This window comes from Hyposmocoma kahamanoa, unplaced genomic scaffold, assembly GCF_003589595.1.
Source record: "Hyposmocoma kahamanoa isolate Upper Pololo Valley unplaced genomic scaffold, ASM358959v1 138, whole genome shotgun sequence".
NCBI lineage: Eukaryota > Metazoa > Arthropoda > Insecta > Lepidoptera > Cosmopterigidae > Hyposmocoma > Hyposmocoma kahamanoa.
Window position 1 is genome coordinate 77,677 of NW_020653492.1, and position 20,649 is coordinate 98,325.

The window sequence follows — 20,649 nt, forward strand, 5'->3', positions numbered from 1 at the left end:
TTTATTGAATTGATATTCAATTATTTTTATGTGAAGTGACTCCTCTGGTTTGTTATAATTATTAATACAAAGATCGAATACTCAGAAAAAATCCTTCGATCAGACCAGATTCGAACTGTCGTTTTCTAGCATACCGTGGCAGATGCTATATCATCTAAGCAACTAATAACAAGCAACTTGTGCTTGCGTCGTATCTTTGTATTTGGTTTTTTTCAACGACTTTTTCTAGCCGTAGCGCAATCTATGAGAAGTCTATGATATTTCGTCACCCAGTTAGATACCTTTACAGCTACCAGGCCCGGCTAGAGATGTCGCTGTTCATTATATTCAATTTTTATTGAATTGATATTCAATTATTTTTATGCTTACTTGGTATAGCGTCTGGCACGGTATACTAGAAGACGTCGCTTCGAATCCGGCCTATTATTATAAAAAAAGTTCTTTTATAGTAGAATAAAAAAAATTAAAATAATATTATCATGTTTATCCAAGTAGACCAAAAATTTCATTAGTGCTTTTTAAGTGCAGGATTTGCGGTGTATTACTGCATTTTATTTGAGATGTTTATGTTGGTAGTACGGAGGGTATATATTTAGCAATGCAGAATAATAATTTTTATTTATAAAAACTTGTATTTAAACTGAATCCTTTTCTATTTTGCGAAACCAAATAGCCGCCATTTTGCGGTAGGAGGAGCGCATCGCGTGAGCAGTTAAAAAGGGAAAGTATAATAACAATGACGTAGGTATATATGTGCACTTCCGGACATATAATTCGAGCCACCACGCATTTTCAGTATTAAGTGCCCTAAACTTAAACAATGTTTGATTGATCAAAAACTATTATGCAATTTTGAAACTAGTATGCTAAACGTCTTTTCCATAAGTCCTTATTGGGAATTTGGATTTGCAAAACCGGGGAAAAATTTTTCTTCGATGATAACACTATTTTTGTATTATAGCCCTCTACGACAAAAATACGAGGGGCTCGAATTATGTGACCGGGAGTATATATCATAGATATAGAAAAAAAGGGGAGATTTGGTAGTTAAGTAGAGGTGGTGATTTTGGGGGCGTGGTTCGTGTCGCCTCGATATGATCAAAATAATAAGAGACCTGTAATTAGTGATGTGAATAACGGCGACAGCCTCAAAATGTAAACAGCTATTCTATAAATTTTTGGTCTAATATTCATATCGAGAATTAAATGATTTTTTAATAAAAGAAATTTTAGAAACATTTTCTGTAGACATTGGGAATTTTTAAAATCAGGATCAGGTTGCGGGGTACGAGAATAGATTCACTGCATTCCTAACAAAATTTAAACCGCACTTGTTGTGACATGTTTCGTAAACAGATTCAAAATACGTTTAAATCAAAAGTTTGTAGCAGATTTTAAGAGCATATTTAAATTTCACTATTGAAAGGCTAAAAGTTTCTGAGTTACATTTTTTAGATTATTGTGGAGATCGTTTTAAAGTTTGCAAATTCTAAAATAAAATAATTAAAAATCACTTGTTGAACCAAATTCGAATCCTTTAAACATAATACTATATATAGAATACTTTAAACATAAGTATTATAAAGTTGTGATAGTTTACGCAGATAATCCTACTGTTTGCAAAAAAACTTTCTAAGGGATCTCGCTCTATTACAGTTCAACTACTTTTCTACAATTGAATGGTTTGTTGAAAGTACATCTTAAACAAAGCAAAATTTGTTATAATTATTAATATAAAGATCGAACAATCAGAAAAAAATTCGTTCGGCGCGGCCGGATTCGAACCGACTTAACGAAACGAACCAGCGGACCTCACGAATTTTTCTGTATTTGTTGTCGTGTCTTTGTATTTGATTTTTTAACGACTTTTTAGTCGGCCGGATCGAAGGAATTTTTTCTGAGTATTCGATCTTTGTATTAATAATTATAACAAACTAGTGGAGTACTTTCACATAAAAAATAATTGAATATCAATTCAATAAAAATATCAAGTAAAATTTGATTCATTTTGAACTTTGTGTCACCTACAAAGAAGTATGTCCTTTCATTTCTTGAAGCAACTTAGGGCACTTTACAGTAATATACATACATTACAGAACAAGGCTATTGTCACACTTCATCACTTTCAAAACTATCGATCAATTAAAATCTAAAGTACTTCTAGCACACTTAGAACCTTGAAAATTTGCAGTCCATGTTTAGTCTATAAAGAAAAAACACACAAAGTTGCATAATGCAAAATCAATTTTTGAGTATCATTATAAAATTTCTACGCCTTGACGAAATAGACAAAAACACCGGGTTTAGACGAGAGCCTTGGGATGCGTGCACATAAGAATCCTCCCCGCACGACGTACATTTCCTTTCATGTACGTCCGGTGCTCCCTGGGCAACAATCGGCCAGTACTGTACGCCGATTGGTAAATCCTTTCACCACGATGGCAAGCATTATAGTGTATGCCATCGATACGATTAGAAAACCTCGATGAGAGGGCCATAAGGATGTTTTGATACGTAGTAATTTCTTTGAGCTGCACGATTGTCAAATCGCAGTATACAGTTTATCGAAAGGGAAAGGCCCTATTTGCCATATTTGGCTCTACTCTAATTTTCTATTATATTTACAAAAGAAATGACGTAATGTCTGGGCATATACGTATAAAAGCTGAGTTGGAAAAAACAATTGCACAGAAAGCGTTTTAGTAAAAACGTTTAACCCTTTTATAGATCATATATCAAAAAAGTAGCTCGGAGACATGAAAATACTTTCACATGAAAGGGATCAGCTAACTCACCTGACGTTCGCACTCACTCCCTCCTAATGCGGTGAAGCAAATCCCTTGAACGTTAAAAACCTGTGACGGAATCTGGAAAACGAGACTTATCACATTTGGGATTTTTGTTTTCACTTTTTTTAAGAAGAAAGAAAAAATTCTTAAAGTTGATAATTGCAAACAGTGAACAATATTTCACAGACACATAAATTGCTTTAAGAATTTGAGTTCCTTTAAATTGCGCCTTAGTTTTTGAAGGATTAGGTTCACATATGTAAGGTTAAGATAACATTGACGATAACCCTATAGACATGGAATGAGCAAGTAGTAGCAGAGCTCCTTATGAACGAACTACCTTAAACTACCTTACATATTTGTGCTGTCAAGCAATAATATGAGCATTCTTGTGTTCCGGTTTTCAAGTGCAAAAATGCTGGTAAAGCTACAGGCTCAAATTTCGACTTTATCTCTCAGGGTGACAGGCGTAATTGCAGTTGTTGAAGATAAGCGCGTCACTTACTTCGCTTCACCAGGCTCACAACTTGTTTGTCCTGTCACTTGATACGCTTATGCAATAAATTGGTGTCAAAAAGTAAGTACAACTAAAAATCGCTACACTTTGCCTCAACAACAGTCGCTTTAGCGTATACGAGCTGTTCTGGGTCAAGTGTTAAGTTTTTGTTACCAAACTTGCATTGGAACCGTTCCAAATTACAGTGACGTTGCAAAAGAGTACAATTGGAGTGACAAGTTGGCAGGTCGTTGTTTCCTTTACAGTAATTCATTGCGTATGTTTTAAACTTCCGTTTGTTAAATTTGTCATGGTTTCGGACAAAACATAAGGTTGCCTTGTGTAAAATAAATGTTAACATAGGTTGTATTGCGGATTTTGTATTATTTCAATACAAATGAATAAAAGTGGACGAGGATGGCATGGTGCCTTCTACCTAAAGGAGACCTATATTCCAATGTGGTAACGCAAAATAGCAACGTCTATTAGCTGGTACAATAAACTTATCGAGCACACATAATAGTATATGTTAATTTCTTTTCAACAAAGAAGCTATCTTTTATAGTTAAGTTCTACATCAAACACGATTTTTAAGTAACGCTGTAAAAATAGACTCTTGTGAAGTGGAGCGTAATGGCATCAATCACACTTCTTGATTGAATGAATCACAACATGATTAAAATGATTAATTATAATTAGTGCTGCATTAATTTTGCTTGACAGGTTCAGATATTTTGAGCAGAAAGATTGCGTTGTTATAATTGATTCAATCTAGAAGTGTGATTGATCCCATTAAGCACCACCTTGATAAAAGGCAGGTTTTTTTCAGTGCACCCATTATTTTAACTTTGTAAATCAGTAGAGTAAAACTATTATAGGCTCAAAAGACTTGGGGTCTTCCAACGACCGGCAATGCATTTGTAATATTAAGGACACTTCTTTCGTATCACAAAAGCATTACCAAAGTTTATGAAATCTCAGGTGGACCGATGAGCAATTTGACGGTTTGTATACTGTTAAAATGGGCCTTGTTTACTGAAAAAATTCGAAAAGAAAATTCAAAGAGTTCAAAATTCATGCATTAGGTACTATTATGAGGTACCTCCACGTGCACACATCACTCCATATCTCAATACATTCAATATTTTAAACATGACAAACCGTAAAGTATTGAAATTAAATAAATTCGTTCATAATTTGAGGAAATCATGCACTCCGGCCTATTTAGCTAAAAAGTTGTATTGGAACGACGGGGCTGATGGCAATGTACGATCGATACGGTATCCTACTTTACAGATATCACCAACTCCTAGACTAACGGTTTATCGCGGTAGTTTCAAATTTGCTGCATCTAAGTGTTGGAATGATTTGCCTCCTCCAATAAGGAATTTGAAGTCTTCTTGCACTTTGAAAAGGAAATGCAGGCTTTGGTTACTTTCAAAGCACAGTTCTGCTAGTAATTGGATGTAGTGTCGTCCAGTGGATTTATGCATATTTTTATTTTTGTTCTTTATTTATTTATTTATTTATATATATATATATATATATATATATATTATAATTTTTCACTATTTATTGTTATTATGTGTGCAGTTCATCCCTATCTATACTTTATCTATACTTCATGTATTTTGAAATGAAATATTTTATGTGGATTTGGTACCATTATGACAATGTAATCATAGCTTTAAGTTTAAATTGTATACTTTAGTCATTTTACTGGAGCTTGTCGAGACACGTCAGAATTATTATATTATTAATATTACAGAATTAAATGAAGCGTTTCAACAAAAAGGTAAAGTCTGAAAAACAGCTCAAGCTGAGACTCTTGCCTTTTTATCTACATGTGTAACTTCAGATTATGTTATTTAAGGTTAAATTATTATTTAATGTAGATAAATAAAGCTCTTATTATTATTATTATTATTATTATTATTTTTAAAAAGAGATTCAGAATCAGTACACAATGATTGTCTCCTCTGACGCAAACTTGTTATGACGCAGTTTAAGTATTCGATCATTTTTACAAAATTGCAGTCGGCTCAATGATTGGTCATACTAAATCTAAGCTTTAGTCAGCGCATTAATAATCAACGCACCAAGTGACGTAACGCCCTGTCACCAAGTGAGCCGGGTTCGAGTTAGCTTTGATTAATCACGTTTGAAGACCCTCTTAAAAGTCACATGTCATAACAGAGCAAAAACTTTGAGAGTGACCGTTCGTGTAGGGTTGAACAAAAAACTTTGTGAGGTGTTTTTAATTCAGCAAAGAAATAGGCAAGTAGTGGATTGGTATACACAAAACATTAATAAAATATTGTGACAAGAAATGGCATTAATAATTGCATAAAAAAATTTAATTAGAGAAATAGATTTTACTTAAAATTGTTTCTGCAATCATTATTCTTGATAATACCAATATTTTGAGCACACTTGCAAAAAATTTTAAGTAATGAATTTAATCATGTTGTAATTGATTCAATCAAGAAGTTGATTGATTCCACTAAGCTCCACCACAATAAGAGTCATATTGTTTTCAGTGTAGCCGTTTATTTACTTTTCTTCCTTATATCAGAACATTGACGAGTACAGAGCCATCATAGGCACAAAAGACAGAAAAAAGCCCTAAACCCTAAGACCTTCTTCAAAAGGGGCGAATACGCTGCGAATCGTCTGTCGCCGCGAGTCGGCGAGGTACTGGACGCTTATGCATCGCGTCCACAAGCATAGCGCGAGTTTAAACTACGTGTATAATTCGCGTGCAATACGCCAGACTCCGACACGCGAATGACGCGCGTGACTCGTGCGAGTCGAGATACTAGGTTACGTCCACATTACGCGCGAACTTCAGAGCGCATGTACGTATCCAGCGAAATCTTAGTTTATTTTTTTCCATCTTCTATAACCGCTTTTTTAACATTAGAAATGAGGTAAACAAACAACTAGGGTTTGTAAACATTTTTCTTCACAAATTGTAACAAAAATTGGATTAGTCTTAGCGGTTATTAGAGTTGCTTACAGTTAGTAAACTACTTTCCTTAAAGCCTACTTACTGAACTTGTTAAAACCTCTGTGTGCAATTTGCCTATTACATATTATTTGGTACCACAGACCTGTCCTTTTCCTTACCTCAAATATGGATGAATATTTTTATACCCATAAAACGCCAAGGGTATAAAAATTACACTTTGTAATGACAAAGTTACTCTGAAATTAGTTTTTGTATATTATACAAATGCTTAAACTCAAATTATGTGTCATACTGATTGAATCCGTCCTCAAACGCTCGCGCGTAACGCTTTTCTTGGACGCAACGTTCGCGCGTAATATGTGCGAGATGATATGCGGCGAATTCGCTCCTTCTGGACAAGGTCTAAACCTAACAAATTATCGCAACTCTCGTAATATTAAGAAGTTTGCAAATAGTTAATAGAGACGTAATCCCTTACAGCTTTTCAAATTATACAATTATTGCTTCATTACGTTTTTACAGTCAAATGTTTAAATGCCTACCACCGATTAATATTTTTAAATAAAAAAAAATATTTGCCATCCCTAGATGCTCCTTTCATATAAAACATGTCCTTTTCCGTTGCTCGTTTTGGTTCGTTGAACGGTCTGATACAATCATACCAAATTAAGTATGCAGTCGAGAAAAATGTTGTAATCTTTAGTTTGGTGTTATTGTTTTGGATGGTACGTAAGTTTCGGATTTTGTCACCGGAATTTATTTTTTGTTTTCGTTTGTTTCTACAAAGAACTTGAATTGTTTGATTTGACAACATGTAATCTAACCTCTGACGTAAGTGTAGTGTGTCTATTGTCGGTAGCGACCGCGTAAAGAATTTGTGTACAGAAAATTTTGTTTCTTCTTACCACTAGGGGCGCTGTATTGTAAGTTGTCATGCGAAATTGTCAAATATTTTTTGCTACCACTACTGACTATTAATTCTGTAATGTCGTGGTAGAGATATTGAAGTAAGAAGTTTTGGAAGTAAGTTTTCAGTTACCAGTGCGGCAGATTTGGGCAGATTGATTTTTTATAGTTGCAATCATATCACACATTTACAATAAATTCCGAAGTTTAGTAAAATTTTTTTGTCACATCGTAATGTCGTAACGCACCAAAATCAGAATGGTATGATAAATATAAACAGAGTTACTTATCAAATACTAGTACCATGCAAGACTATATTTTAAATTATAATAAACAACTTTTTGTTCTATGGTTTTTTACAAAACATAATAAATTTGCCAAACGTAAATTTGAATTTTTTATTGTACATTTTTTTTTTATTATACACTTTTTAGATTCGTATTTGGCAGTAAGATAGTAACGTGCAAGCGTTCTCCCCGACGACCACAACCCCCTATCCTCCATTTTGCACCAGACTGGTATTTATGCTAGCGCTTTCATATGTTACCACATATTTATGACCATTAAGAGCTTTGGTGCTTTTGAGTTTCTCGGAACTAAGTCCGTTGCTGAAATATTGACAGAATAAAGAATTTCCTCGTTTCAGGTCAGGGCCCCTAGTTTGCTATTTGTAAATTATCTCAGTTGTATGTTGATAGAGTGTCAATGGCAGGATTTTGCACGTTTGGTATTCTGCTATTTAATGACATGTCGATGGTGTAGCTTACTAACTTTATATATCTAGTAGTAGTACAGAGTAGTAGTAGTAGAGCTCCTTGTGAAAGAGTTCGTCCAGTGTAGTACTGCCACCTTACCTATTTCTGCCGCCAAGCAGTAATGTCATCATTACTGAGTTCCGGTTTTGAATGGCAGTACTTCCCTGGACGAACTCTTTCACTAGGTGCTCTACTGCTATTATTAGCTGTTCGAGGTTATGTCCTTCTTTCCTGGTCTGTGACCAAAGAAGTCAAGTATCCTACGGAGACGTAAAGTGAATAGTCTGGTATGGACGTTAAGCTGAATTAAGTGGCTGTTCCGAAAATCAGTTCAACAGACTTCCAACGTTTTGCTCCAGCGGCACATCTCGAAAGCCTCAATGCGGTCACGTTCCGCCTTTTTTAGTCTCCACGTTTCCATTTGAAAACTAAATTTTTCATTAAGCAATGTAAACATTGAGATATGCATAGTAGTTTCCATGAAAGTTTTAGTAAGGCGATGTCGATCGTTATTGATTGAATGAATGAATGCCATCAGTGCCATTCACCCGACTCTCTATTAAGACTCAACGGCTATTGCAACGAAATTACAATTACCAGTGGCTTCAAGACAATTTTATTACCCTTGTTACAATGTATAAAGCCACTTGTGATCATATCCAAAAGTGCTTTCGTCACATGAAATTGACCAAAATAATTTATGAATTGTTGTGTAGTTTGTTTTCGCGCTGGAACTTTCCGACAGTAAAAAATCCCTCAATTTTTTTCTCTAAATGCATAGTTTTTTAGTAATTCAATAAACCAATAATGTGTACTGCTGAAACCCTATTCTATAATAAATAATAATGAAACGTGTTTTCACATTTTAAGTCAGGTTAGTTAGGTGGGCATTTTCTGCCATCTAGGTGAAATTACTTTATTTTCGTTTAAATTTGATGAATAACTAGACGATATATACAGTGTACTATTAGTAATCAAAATCACTTCTCTTACTACTTTCCAAACTGTGATTTAATTATTCAAATGGCAAATAAATAATCTTCATCACTGCTTAAATATAATATAATTAGTAATTGTTTCTTTAGGAATTGTTAGGACATAATAACTTCGATTTGTCTTCTTATACTGCAAGGGTTACGCTATTTTACGGTGTACGTTATTTTAATGTTAGACTTTTTTGCTGTAATAAATAAAATCACTCTACTATTGTCATAACCGTACTTACTTATGCACAAGAAACATTTGCAAGAACAGTTTTTATACTAGGATATCGAGTATTTAACAGTGAAATACTAGTAAAAATTTGGTGTTAATACGTGTGGTAACACAAAAGTTATTTGTAAAACAGATCACCAATCGGGTACTGTAATTTACTGGTAACTATAGCTACCAGTGATGTTCCACCGAAAATGAAGTATTTGACAGTCGAAAAACGTAATAATTATGTTGAATCAATATGGTCACTACGGCGGCATGAAGAAAAGTAGTGACTTTTGGTGTGCGGTATTATTTCATTAGTGTCCATGAAAGGGTTAAGAAAATATTCCACCTCTATAGGGTGGCAAACCAGGGGATGAATCCGGTTTCGCGCTTTTTCCGGTAACCGAATTCAATAAAACTTGGCAAATAAACACAATTCCAAGGACTTTTGAAATTGGTTTTTTTTTTCAAAAAAGTTACAATTATGTCATTACGACTAATTTCGTTAATACAGTCTTTAAACCTCTCTCCTGAAAATATGTCATTTTGCATATGTTATCTTATTACCCCAAAGCTGCGCATTGCTGTTGTCTGGCTTATTCTTGAATTTTTCATTCATTCTTAATTTTTCTTCATCAGGAGTCCGGAAGTTCAGCGCAATTCTAGCCAACGGAGCTCGCTGCGGCACATGGCGTATCGAAGCCCGCTGCGGTGGCGGATCGGCCCGGGTCGACATCAGCGTGGGCACCGGCATCGGAAGTTCTGCTTCTGCAGCGCCGGCTGCCGAACAGCACTACGTGGAACTACGCTTTGCTGACAATATGAGACGCAGATATAAGCCTGGTTTGCCGTTTGTTGGACGAGTAAGTACAAATTTGTGTCTGTGCTACTTAGAGCTAAGCGTACAGTGCCTCTGCGCCCGTCACCCTGAGACATAAGTTGACAAGTCAACAGTAATTTCACCAGCTCTGCTGCTAGAAAATAGTAATTTTTTATGCAAGGCTGCAAAGTTGTTGTTTAACGTGAGTGCTTGTATTGAAACCAAGATTGTAGTGACGAGCGAAGCGACTGATTGAAAAATAGATTCCTGAGCGTAGCGAGCGTTTCAAGACACGAGACGCAAAGCAACTTTTCACCTCACTATAACGAGGAAAATGGTAGATGAAAGAAAAAACAGTTGAATTATAAAACATCAGTTTTTTAATTAAAATAAATAATTTAACTTCGGATGCGTTCTGAATTTATACCTCATCAATTTTTATTCTTGTTCATACTTTTATTTTGTGTCATTAAGTGATTATTGAAATCATTTTAGTTCTTCGACGAATTAAAATAATTTAATAAACACAATTAGTTATCATTGTCAATTTAATATCAACAGCAATAAGACCCAAATATATATAAATAAGTAATGAGTAATGTATGTCATTATCTTTTTCTTCGTCTAAAGAAAAAGTTAGGTGCACCACAGTCCATCGTCAACTTCGAATTTCAAAAACCGTTTCTAATGAGACAGGAAGCCTTTCCGATTTAGTGAGGTGAAAAATATATAATTCAACGGATTTATTTTGATACAGTTTCATAGATCGTGATAACGGGATGAGTGAAGAGCTGCGGGTAGTGTTAGCCGGTAGATCGGTATTAACCAATCCGCCCTTTCCGAATTCCCCCTTCTACCCTCCTCTTCCAATGACTTCGAAATTTGAAAATATCTTTTTTATTTTTACTATTTGCTGCTCTTAAGTAATTTCGTTATCGTTTAGAATAAAAAGTGCTTTATATGATCATGCTCGAAGTAATTATCTATGTCACTTTAATTGAAATTCCTGAACCCATTTTGACGTGTTTGGAAGATGAACATCAAACAATGATATTTTATTATTACAGGGATTAAATAGGCGTTTTGCAAGCCTCATCTTATTATTATTAATCACGATCCTCGTAGACTATTGTAGTGTATAGTACATCAATGTAAATAAATAGTTATTCTGTCGTCTCGGACAACACGCTATGCGGAACGGTGGGGCGGGGGAACGGGGACAGTCGACCGACCGCCACGAGGTGAAGACGTAGCGTGTGTGTCAGCGAGCCGATATTTTATTGTAATAAAGTTATTCTAGGACCTACCAATTACATATACTACAACTATCACAAATTGGTGGACGATTGTATTAGCTACCCACATGAGAAAGATTGATCGCCAAATATAAATAAAGATTTTGAAACGAATGGCCAACCGGCCAATTACGCGTGCTGAGGGAAGACCGACAAACTGCTGGTCGTATGCATTGAGTTCGTTAGATATCGACGACAAATTTGGTCACCGATAATCAACAGCATAAGGGAATAACTCAAAATCGACAGTTTTCAGGAGAGGCAAAAAAACTATACCTTTATTCATAGTCGGTTGTTCGCATTTATTATTAGTACTTTTTATTATTTCTAGCGTTAGGTATACGTCTAAGCTTTCGTTTGATGGGAATTGGTTAAACAATTTGTTTTTAAGTTTTTTTTCGAGTTGTACAAGGGCTTAACGGTATTGACACGACTTGCGTTAACAAATTTTAAGTCTTAAAACGATTTATTCTCTTAATGGCAACTGTTCTATGGTTATAATAATGCTTATGATAACCATCACATTGATAAAATACATCCAATAGCATCACGGTTTAAGCGCAGGAATTACTAGTCGTGTCTAGTGGAATAAACGGAGTGCTTAGTTATGCCTTTATGTACACTATGGAATAAGGGAGTAGTCACTTTTAGTCCAATTTTTTTACCATCAATAAAAACAAACGAGGTTAGAAGAGTGCTAAGCGCCCAGTTACACGATTACCATGCTTTCACGTACGTTACTGGCGAATCTGAATTCCATTTACTAGGCAAGAACATGTAAATTCCTTGTATTGTACAAACGCCGCGTAGCCGCGCGGCAGCCGCGTATTTGGTTTCGCAAATTAGAAAAGCATTCAGTTTAAATGGAAGTATTTATAAATAAAAATTATTATTCTGCATTGCTAAATAAACATCCTCCGTACTACCAACAAAAACTCAAATAAAATGCAGTAATACACCACAAATCCTGCACTTAAAAAGCACTAATGAAATTTTTGGTGTACTTGGATAAATATGATAATATTCCGTTTGAGTGGTTCTAACGTTTACCATGAAATTACTCCTTAAAGTATAGTTTATAAACATTTATATTCAGGGTAAACTTAAACAACGCGACTTACGGTATGTTTTCAATAAATAAACACCGAAATCACCCTCCCAAACAATAACACACACGATGGTCGTGACGTATTTTTGAAGTTGTTTATTTTTTAAATGACAGACATTAAAAACTTTATGGTTTGCTAGAGTAGTTACCGAAACAGCAGTTAATATTAGTTCTATTACCTGTTATAACTTCGATATCCGATAAATCGGTATAAAATCATCACCGGCACCTCTAAGTATGGTATGCGTCTACGGCTGCATGTATCGCGTGAGCGGGTAGACCAAGGAAAATCCAACCTCGCCAGCACGCCCGTGGCGCTCATGTGAGTTAAAACGCATAGTAGTACTAAATAAATAGAGCGTATTTTGCCATGACTGTTAAATGCACGTAGTCTGTGCGCGGCGACCGAGAGGCGTGAGCGCGATGAGATTCGTGTCGAATAATCGCGCCCTAAAGACATATCCTTTTAATATGTTATATAATCGGACGTGCTGAAGCCAATGGTGCAATAAAAATAATAAGGTCAATACTCGTCTTATTCCGTTTCTCACTGGAGGCACTGATATAATATAACCGCGACGCCAAAATTAAGCAACAATGAAGCACATTACGGCCAGTGCAACCTGGCCGAAACGTCGGGAAAATAGGTAGGCGTGAAAATACGTATTAGTCTTTTTTGCGGGTTTATTCCCGTTTTCAAATGTTAGTACTATTCAACGCGAAAGTTTAAAAGTATATTTTTATACAATTTTAAATACCTACTGCCTCCGTGGCCGAACGGTTATGATGCTGGACTTCCACGCAAGAGGTCTCGGGTTCGATTCCCGAGGCGGGAGAAATATTTGTATGGCCTACATTTATTTCCCTCGTGAGTTTGGACGTAGTTTGTGGTTGTCTATGTGTGTGTCTATGGCACCCGCGACACAGGGTCTCCCTAGTGCGGGGCTATGAGTGTAAAAAAAAACAATACGACAATTTCCACGCCTCGCCACAAAATTACTCTTACTACAATCTTGTATTTTCGATACCAACGTTTCTTCAAACAAACAACAACCAATCACCGTTTATTTCAACACATTATTGAATTCCTGTTACTCAAAACGTTTGTCTACCAAATGGAATTTTTAAAGTAATTTACCGTTGAACTTCGAATATTTTTTTCGATTTGTTTACTTACTGCCTCGTGAAGCTTTTAGTAGAGGATAAAATTGTGTCGGTAGAAAAAGATGAGGACGAGTAGATCGAAATCACTTGAACGGAAACCGGTGGATTTGAGTGTTTGAACAGGTGATTTGTAGGCGCAGACTGGAGTGTTCAAAATACACAGAATAAAACGATATTAACTTTTATATTCGAAATTTGAAAAAACCAAATATCTTTATTTTATATATTAACAAATTACACACGAAATTCCCAAATGTCTTATACATTCGTAAGGAATATCCCACTAAGAAAAATGAGTGAGTACTTACTATGTGAAATGATTCAGACACGGATCATATTATTCCTATTATCACGTAAACGCCCTGTGTACATTATAATGAAAACAGTGCATTTCATCTTAGCGCTGCATAGGGGACTATAGGACTTTATTACTATCACCAGAAACAACAACTTTTGGACCATGATTTTTTACAAAACATAATAAATTTACCAAAAATAAACTTTTAAGTTTTTGTGGTTACTTACTGACACGTTTTGGGTCTGTATTTGTCCCGTCACTTCATATTATAAAAAACATATGTTTTTCATAGAAAACTGACGTCATACTTGCTTGGGCACGAAGCATAGATACTTATACATTTTCATTTACATTGGGCATTTAACGCTTTTCCCACTTTAGTTTGCCTGGTTTTTAGGAGATTAAATTTGAGGAGGGCATAATCTACCTTGGCACACTTAGAAGTTTTTAAATAGACTGCAGACCCAAGTCGGCCGAAGCGAGGAGAGCATGCACAGGTAATAGCTCTGAGAGCGCATGTATACACCTACACTTGCCCATGCGAGGATCTGTACAACGCCACTGATAATGCTGTGTCAGTCGCTGAGTACTGGTCCTCACAAATATAAGCGTCAGAGTCGTCTCACTAAGAAGAAGGAGGTTAAAATTATTATTTTTGTATCAATTTGTGCTATTCAAATTCACTGAGGCTGTATAATTTTTCATAAAAAGTTATGTTCCGCGAGAATATTAAGTTTCGTAAAAGGCAAATTTTGAATATCTACAGAAATCTTATTATAGAAGGGTATACATTCGATGTAGAATGTTTAATAACAAGATATTGCTAGACAACCAATAACAGCAAAGAACATTCTTTGTCAATGCTCATTATTTAGGCAAGCTCAGCCCAAGGCTTGCTCGCATAATTGGAATTTAAATAGGTAAGTAGGCATATGTAAAAATAATACTTACCTAGGCAATTATTACAAAGTTTGCAAAGTCTCTATTGATATGTATGATTTATCAATAAAATAATAAAAATTTTGATACCAGTTAATACTTGCTGCTATTGATAGTAGATAAAAAGAAACAAAATTGTAAAATTATATTTATATTACTTGACTACATATCTCATTCATCATCAATTTCCAATTCTGAACTTGAATTACTACTGGAACTCAAATGTTTGCAATATCGAAAAATTCAAACCAAAAAATCATTAGGGATGACACAGTTTTATAAATAATTATTTACTGGTAATTTTTATGTTAGTTTCAAATTACCAACTAGTGGTTTGAAACTTCTATTGAACTTATCTCGGATATTACTTCAAGATTATAACTATCAAGAAGCCTATTCAAATTTCAGGGAAAATTACTGAAATTGTGGTAACTGTCAAATAGTCTGAGGTGAAAACCCTGAAAATCATATGATTATGCTTGTTTGCATTTAGTATATATTGAATTTGACAAGAGTATAGTTCAATTTTGACAATAGCGATAACAGTGCGTGGCTTGATTTGTTTGGTTTGTATGTGGTTAAAAACTTTTCTTTTTTCCTGCATTGGTACGTGCACCTATAACCACAACATATATATTTTTTAACGCACACACTATTTTTTTTATAATATCAAGTGACGGAACGAACAAAACATGCCCCTGGCAATAAGCAATACGCCTGTCTATAACAGTTGCAGTGCCACTAAGAGCTTCAAATTACAAAGATCTGAGAGACACTGCCACTGCACCCGACACCCGGAGATATAAGATAACAATTTCCTTGTGCCTGTAATTTCACCAACACCCTTCAAAACTGAAACGCTGTAATTCTCACAGTACCGCTTGGCTACAGAAATAAGTAAGATGGCAGATCTTCCAAGGAAGAAATCTTTCACAAGGAGCCCTACTATTACCAAATATGTTGTTTACATTTAAATAATACTACGTTTAGTTTCTGCTTACTAAAGACGTTGTAATTTATTTCTTGTGCTTCTTGTCGCGATTTGTAATTAGCACTGTCACCTGAAAATCATAAAAAAATCAAATGTTATGTTTATCATAACAAAATTAGTAGTATATTATATTATATTATATTTTTCTTTATACATTTATATAATTTCATACATGTATTGTGATGGCATGGCAGCATATGAATGGTAATTTCTTTGAAGTTACCTTTAAGAGACACTCGGTGATCCTGTTTTTAAACTGTCTTTAAAACTCGCTTTTTTTAGGAAAACGATTCTATAAACAACAGGCGATGGCAAACAGCTCCAAAGGCAAAAACGGCATTTGTTTTGTAAATGATTTTTTTTTAAACTGCAGACAACTTGTTGCGAATTCGATTAATTGGACTTTTCGAAAAATTGAGAACTGTAAAAATGAGTCTCTGTTGTCATTTATTACTGACAAGTATTGTTTCCGATGTATATGTCCCGACATTTTATCTTTATTGTACGAATATTTGTCGAATCTATAGAAGATCTAGGAAATGAGATAAACAATAAATTGTCGCCAGTTCCCTTCGACACCGCCGAAGATTGACGTAAAGATAACAACAAACTTTTTTGACGAGCGTACAATTGTTGGTCATACTTTGAAACTTGGCGTAGGTACTTTTTTATTTCTTTTCGAAAGTGCTTCAACTGTTATACGCAATCGTCCTTTGAACGATATTATTTTCTATATAAATTGAAGTTTAAGCAACAATACTTCAACATAATTTTGTAGATAATTAAACGAAAGTAACCTCAAATTGGTATATAAGACCAAACTTTTCGAGGGCCCGTTCGGACCTGTCCAATCGCGGTGTGATACATTCTTAGTTCTAGACCCGAAACGCAGTCTGTCTGTAGGTCATTCATAGTGCGAAAACGGCCGTAACTACGGATTTTGTACTTCTAGAGTAGCCCAAGCATTAAGCTCTAAAAGCGCGTGTTTAATGCGCGTCGGCATTTGAAGTGAAAGTGATATAATAAAAAATCCTAACTTTTTTGGCGCAAAATAAGATTTGTACTTGTGACATTTTCACATTATATACTTATAGGTAATTGCCTTGTTAGTCCTAGAAAATAATGATAAAATATCCAGATACCCGAAAAACTTCTTGCAAATTTCTACAATGTTTAACATTAAAAAATATAATCACTTTTCTGATATACTCAATAGCGATCTGCCACCAAATCTATTTCTGCCGCCGAGCAGTAATGTGAGCATTGTTGTGTTTCGGTTTGGAAGGGTAAAGATGCTAGTGAAATTACAGGAATGTGGGTCTTTTGAACTTACGTCTCAGGGTGATGGGCGCAGTGAGTTTACATCCAGGCGCATGAAGTTTTCATCCTGTTACTTAGTATCATAAAAAAACTAAACTTTTTGTTGTTTGACCTAACTTGCGATCTTGCGATGTGCACGCCTTTTTTCGTCCTGAGGGAATCTGCGTGCAGATACCCCAGCCCTGCGGAGGCAGAGCCAGGGTTATGTGGGACTGGGCTGAACCCTGAAGAGGAACAAACCGACCGCACCAAACCCCCAGTGTGTTCCTCCTCTCCGCTGTAGATGGAGGTACGGATACGCTGTTCCTCATCCGCGTACCTACCAGCGGCTCCACGAGAAGGGATACACATCGGTCCCCGAGCCTTCCAACTCGGGCCCCTCCATGCTGGCCAACGAACTCACTTTAGTCCACTCGCCAGGGGGCTTTGGCATAACACTTGCCTAACTTACAGTTATCTTGTCATTTAGCCGTGCCTGTTAAAACGTACTAAACCAACCTACATTCTGTTTCTGTTAATATCACTTGACGTTTATTTAATTTGCGAATTCCGAAATTAAAATGAAGTGAAGTGGAAGGGGTGGTTTTGCAAGGGGAAGTTAATTGGGTGTAATTTGAAATGTAGTCTTATGGCAATTTTCGTCTCTAAATCTAATTAAAATTTTTAACAAGCTGATGTCTGAATACATGACATTTGGATTCTATTGTATGTCGTGTTAAGGTTCTTTTTGATGCTGGCTAGGTAAGCATGAAGATTAGCAGGCAGTAGGTTCACTCCGAAAAATGCTTTCTCGGCTGAGAGCTGACAGCGGTATTTAATTCCCATAGCCAAATTTTATGTAGTCCTTATACTACAAAGTGCATTATACCATGACATCATATTCATCATGTTTCGAAGCAGTACAGCTCCTTGTGAAAGAATTCGTTGCGAATATTACTGCGTTCCGAATTTGAAGGGTAAGGGTGCTGGTGAAATTATAGGCACATGAGACTTTTCAACTCATGTCTCAGGGTGACGGGCAGTGCCCTTTAAGCGGCAATTCAACTGTTATGGACAGGCGTTTACGACCAAGTGCACGACTTGTTCATCTCGTCATTTAGTATCATAAAAAAATGAAAATATAACTTTGTTAAGTGAAATCACTTTATAGTTCCATGCCAATAAAAACTTTGTTTATGAAAAATAAACGCATCTATCTTTTAGTTAACAAAGGCTTTTTATAAAGGCGTGGGTATTTTTTATAATACCAAGTGACGGGACGAACTAGTAGTACGCCTGATGTTCAGTGACACGCCTGTTCGTAGTAGTTGCAGTGCCACTCAGAGTCCTGAATCGCAAATATCTAATTGCATAAGTGGCAAGTCCCATGTCTATGTAATTTCACCAGCACTCTTACCCATCAAAACTGGAACGGAGTAATACTCAAATTATTGCTTAGCGACAGAAATAGGTCAGGTGACAGTACTTCCCTGGACAAACTCTTTCACAACAAGCTCTACTGTTAATAAATAATATTAATCACGGTGCATATATTAAGTTATAGTTATTGCAGTGTAATACATGCTGATCGAGACCTTACGCCTTAGTCGTACATTAATAAATAATAATAAATAACGCACGCACTCATTGCCCGCACTAGGAAGATCCCGTGTCGCGGGTACCATTTGACACACAAAGACTACCACAAATTACACCCAAACTCGCGAGAGAAATAAATATCAGCCATACAAATATTTCTCGCGGATCGAATCCGGGACCTCTGCGGGCAGCTCACCATGGTAATCGTAGTAGTAGTTGTAGTAGCCCAGCAGATTAGTATTAAGTCATGAATTTAGTACCTACACTTACACAACAAATTTACCTACACTACTACACTACAAACATAGCCACACTCACTCCTAAACAGACATACCGCTCTCTGTTCTTAATAATAAATTTATACAAATTAAATTAGATTTCAAATCAATTCAACAAAGTAATTTACTAAGGTGGAATCTCTCTGAAGTGTACACTTATTAAATATCAGACTGTACCCCTTATTGTTGCTAAGAGCAAAGTATTATGGGCAGACAACTCGTTAGTACATACGCCGGAAACTTTAGACCTTTTATCTCAAAGGATATGGGGTACGTTGATCTTAATGTGGATAAGATTTACATAAATATTTCTACCGCATTATCGCAGTTCCCGAGCTGATATGTTTTAGATTCAAAAAGGGGAGAACCTATGCCATCCTAAACTGAAGCTTTTTTTATAGATCTTTTGCAGTTTTTTACTGCTACAAGCACTTTAGCGATGTCAATAAAGCTATTATTACTATTTTTTCATCTTTATAATGCAAATGTATGCGTAAGAGAGCTACAAACCACCAAGTGGGCACATACACACTTCGCCTTTCCCTAAACCGTTAATAATATTTTTAATAAATATCTTTCAGTGCGTTACAGTGTTTTGTAAATTATGTTCAATTACTTTTCTCATGCACAGTCTATATCATATTTATCTAAGCTTAAAACTCAACATGCATGTACCAAAAAGGCAATTGTAATATTTTAGCCATTACGAAAGTAATACGCCAAAATATACCGTCACATTATCTAGAAACATAAAAAAGGAACATTTTTAACTGTCACTGTCGCCATTATAAATAATTTATCGCCCCATGGGGAGTATCCACATCATTCTTTCGTGACTGCTGGCAACGGTACAATGTAATAAATTACGGAGGCTTTCTAACCAAGAGCTTTTATATTGACGTGATTCTCTTTTCGTTTTGTCTGTTTTAAAATACCGATTATTTGAAATTCCGCGAAAGCAAAAATTTAAAAAAAGTATTTGTAAGCTCATCCATACGTATTGAAATAAAAAGACGCAATTAATATATTTGGATTTGTCAATCGTCAATAGCTGTTTTATATCCGGTTAGTTTTTATACGAATTAAGTACCGCAATTTTATCAAAATTATGAGAATCTTAAATTTGAAAATAAAACTTGTTCGGAATATTTAAAAAAAACTATGTATTATTATTTCTCTAGAGTTAATTCTGTATGCACTTTTGAACACTAAAATCAATTTTTACCCAGCTACGGTTTAAGCAGTTTTACGCTGTACACACAATTTCTACGTGCGCATACCACTTGGCAGTCAGTCGCCACGCAATCAGAATGATAATGTCCTATCCATACCAATAGGGTATTAGACAAGTCTCGAAGTCACCATTAAAAAACTTACAAAAATTTATATAAAACTATTTTTTCGGATCTTGATCGCATATATCTGTTTTTTTTTTAAACAACCCAACGTTTCGGGCTCTTTATGGGTCACGGCTTTAAATTTCGAGATATTTGCAACTAGAGTTTTATTTTCCTATTAAAACTCAACCCATTGATACGCCCCACTGTTACCACTGACTCATTTCAATTTAATAAGTTATTCATTAACAATAGGTATACATAATTTTGTTTGAAATTAATTTAAAAATACAGAGTCAAATAGATCATTAGAAATTAAAATAAAATAGTGAATTGACAATAATAAAATGTCAGGACACAAGTATTAGGGGTTAAAGTATGAAATTGCCGTTTTATTGCAATAG

General features: G+C 35.4%; 1 protein-coding gene across 1 annotated transcript in view; it reads left to right on the plus strand.

Annotated features, from left to right (window-relative positions):
• Window positions 1-20,649, plus strand: part of LOC113240464 (alpha-2-macroglobulin-like protein 1) — a 76,006-nt gene that overhangs the window by 27,111 nt on the left and 28,246 nt on the right. The window contains exon 4 of the mRNA XM_026477775.1: window positions 9,757-9,980. Within this exon, the coding sequence (XP_026333560.1) occupies window positions 9,757-9,980 (224 nt within the window). The remainder of the gene's footprint in view (window positions 1-9,756; window positions 9,981-20,649) is intronic.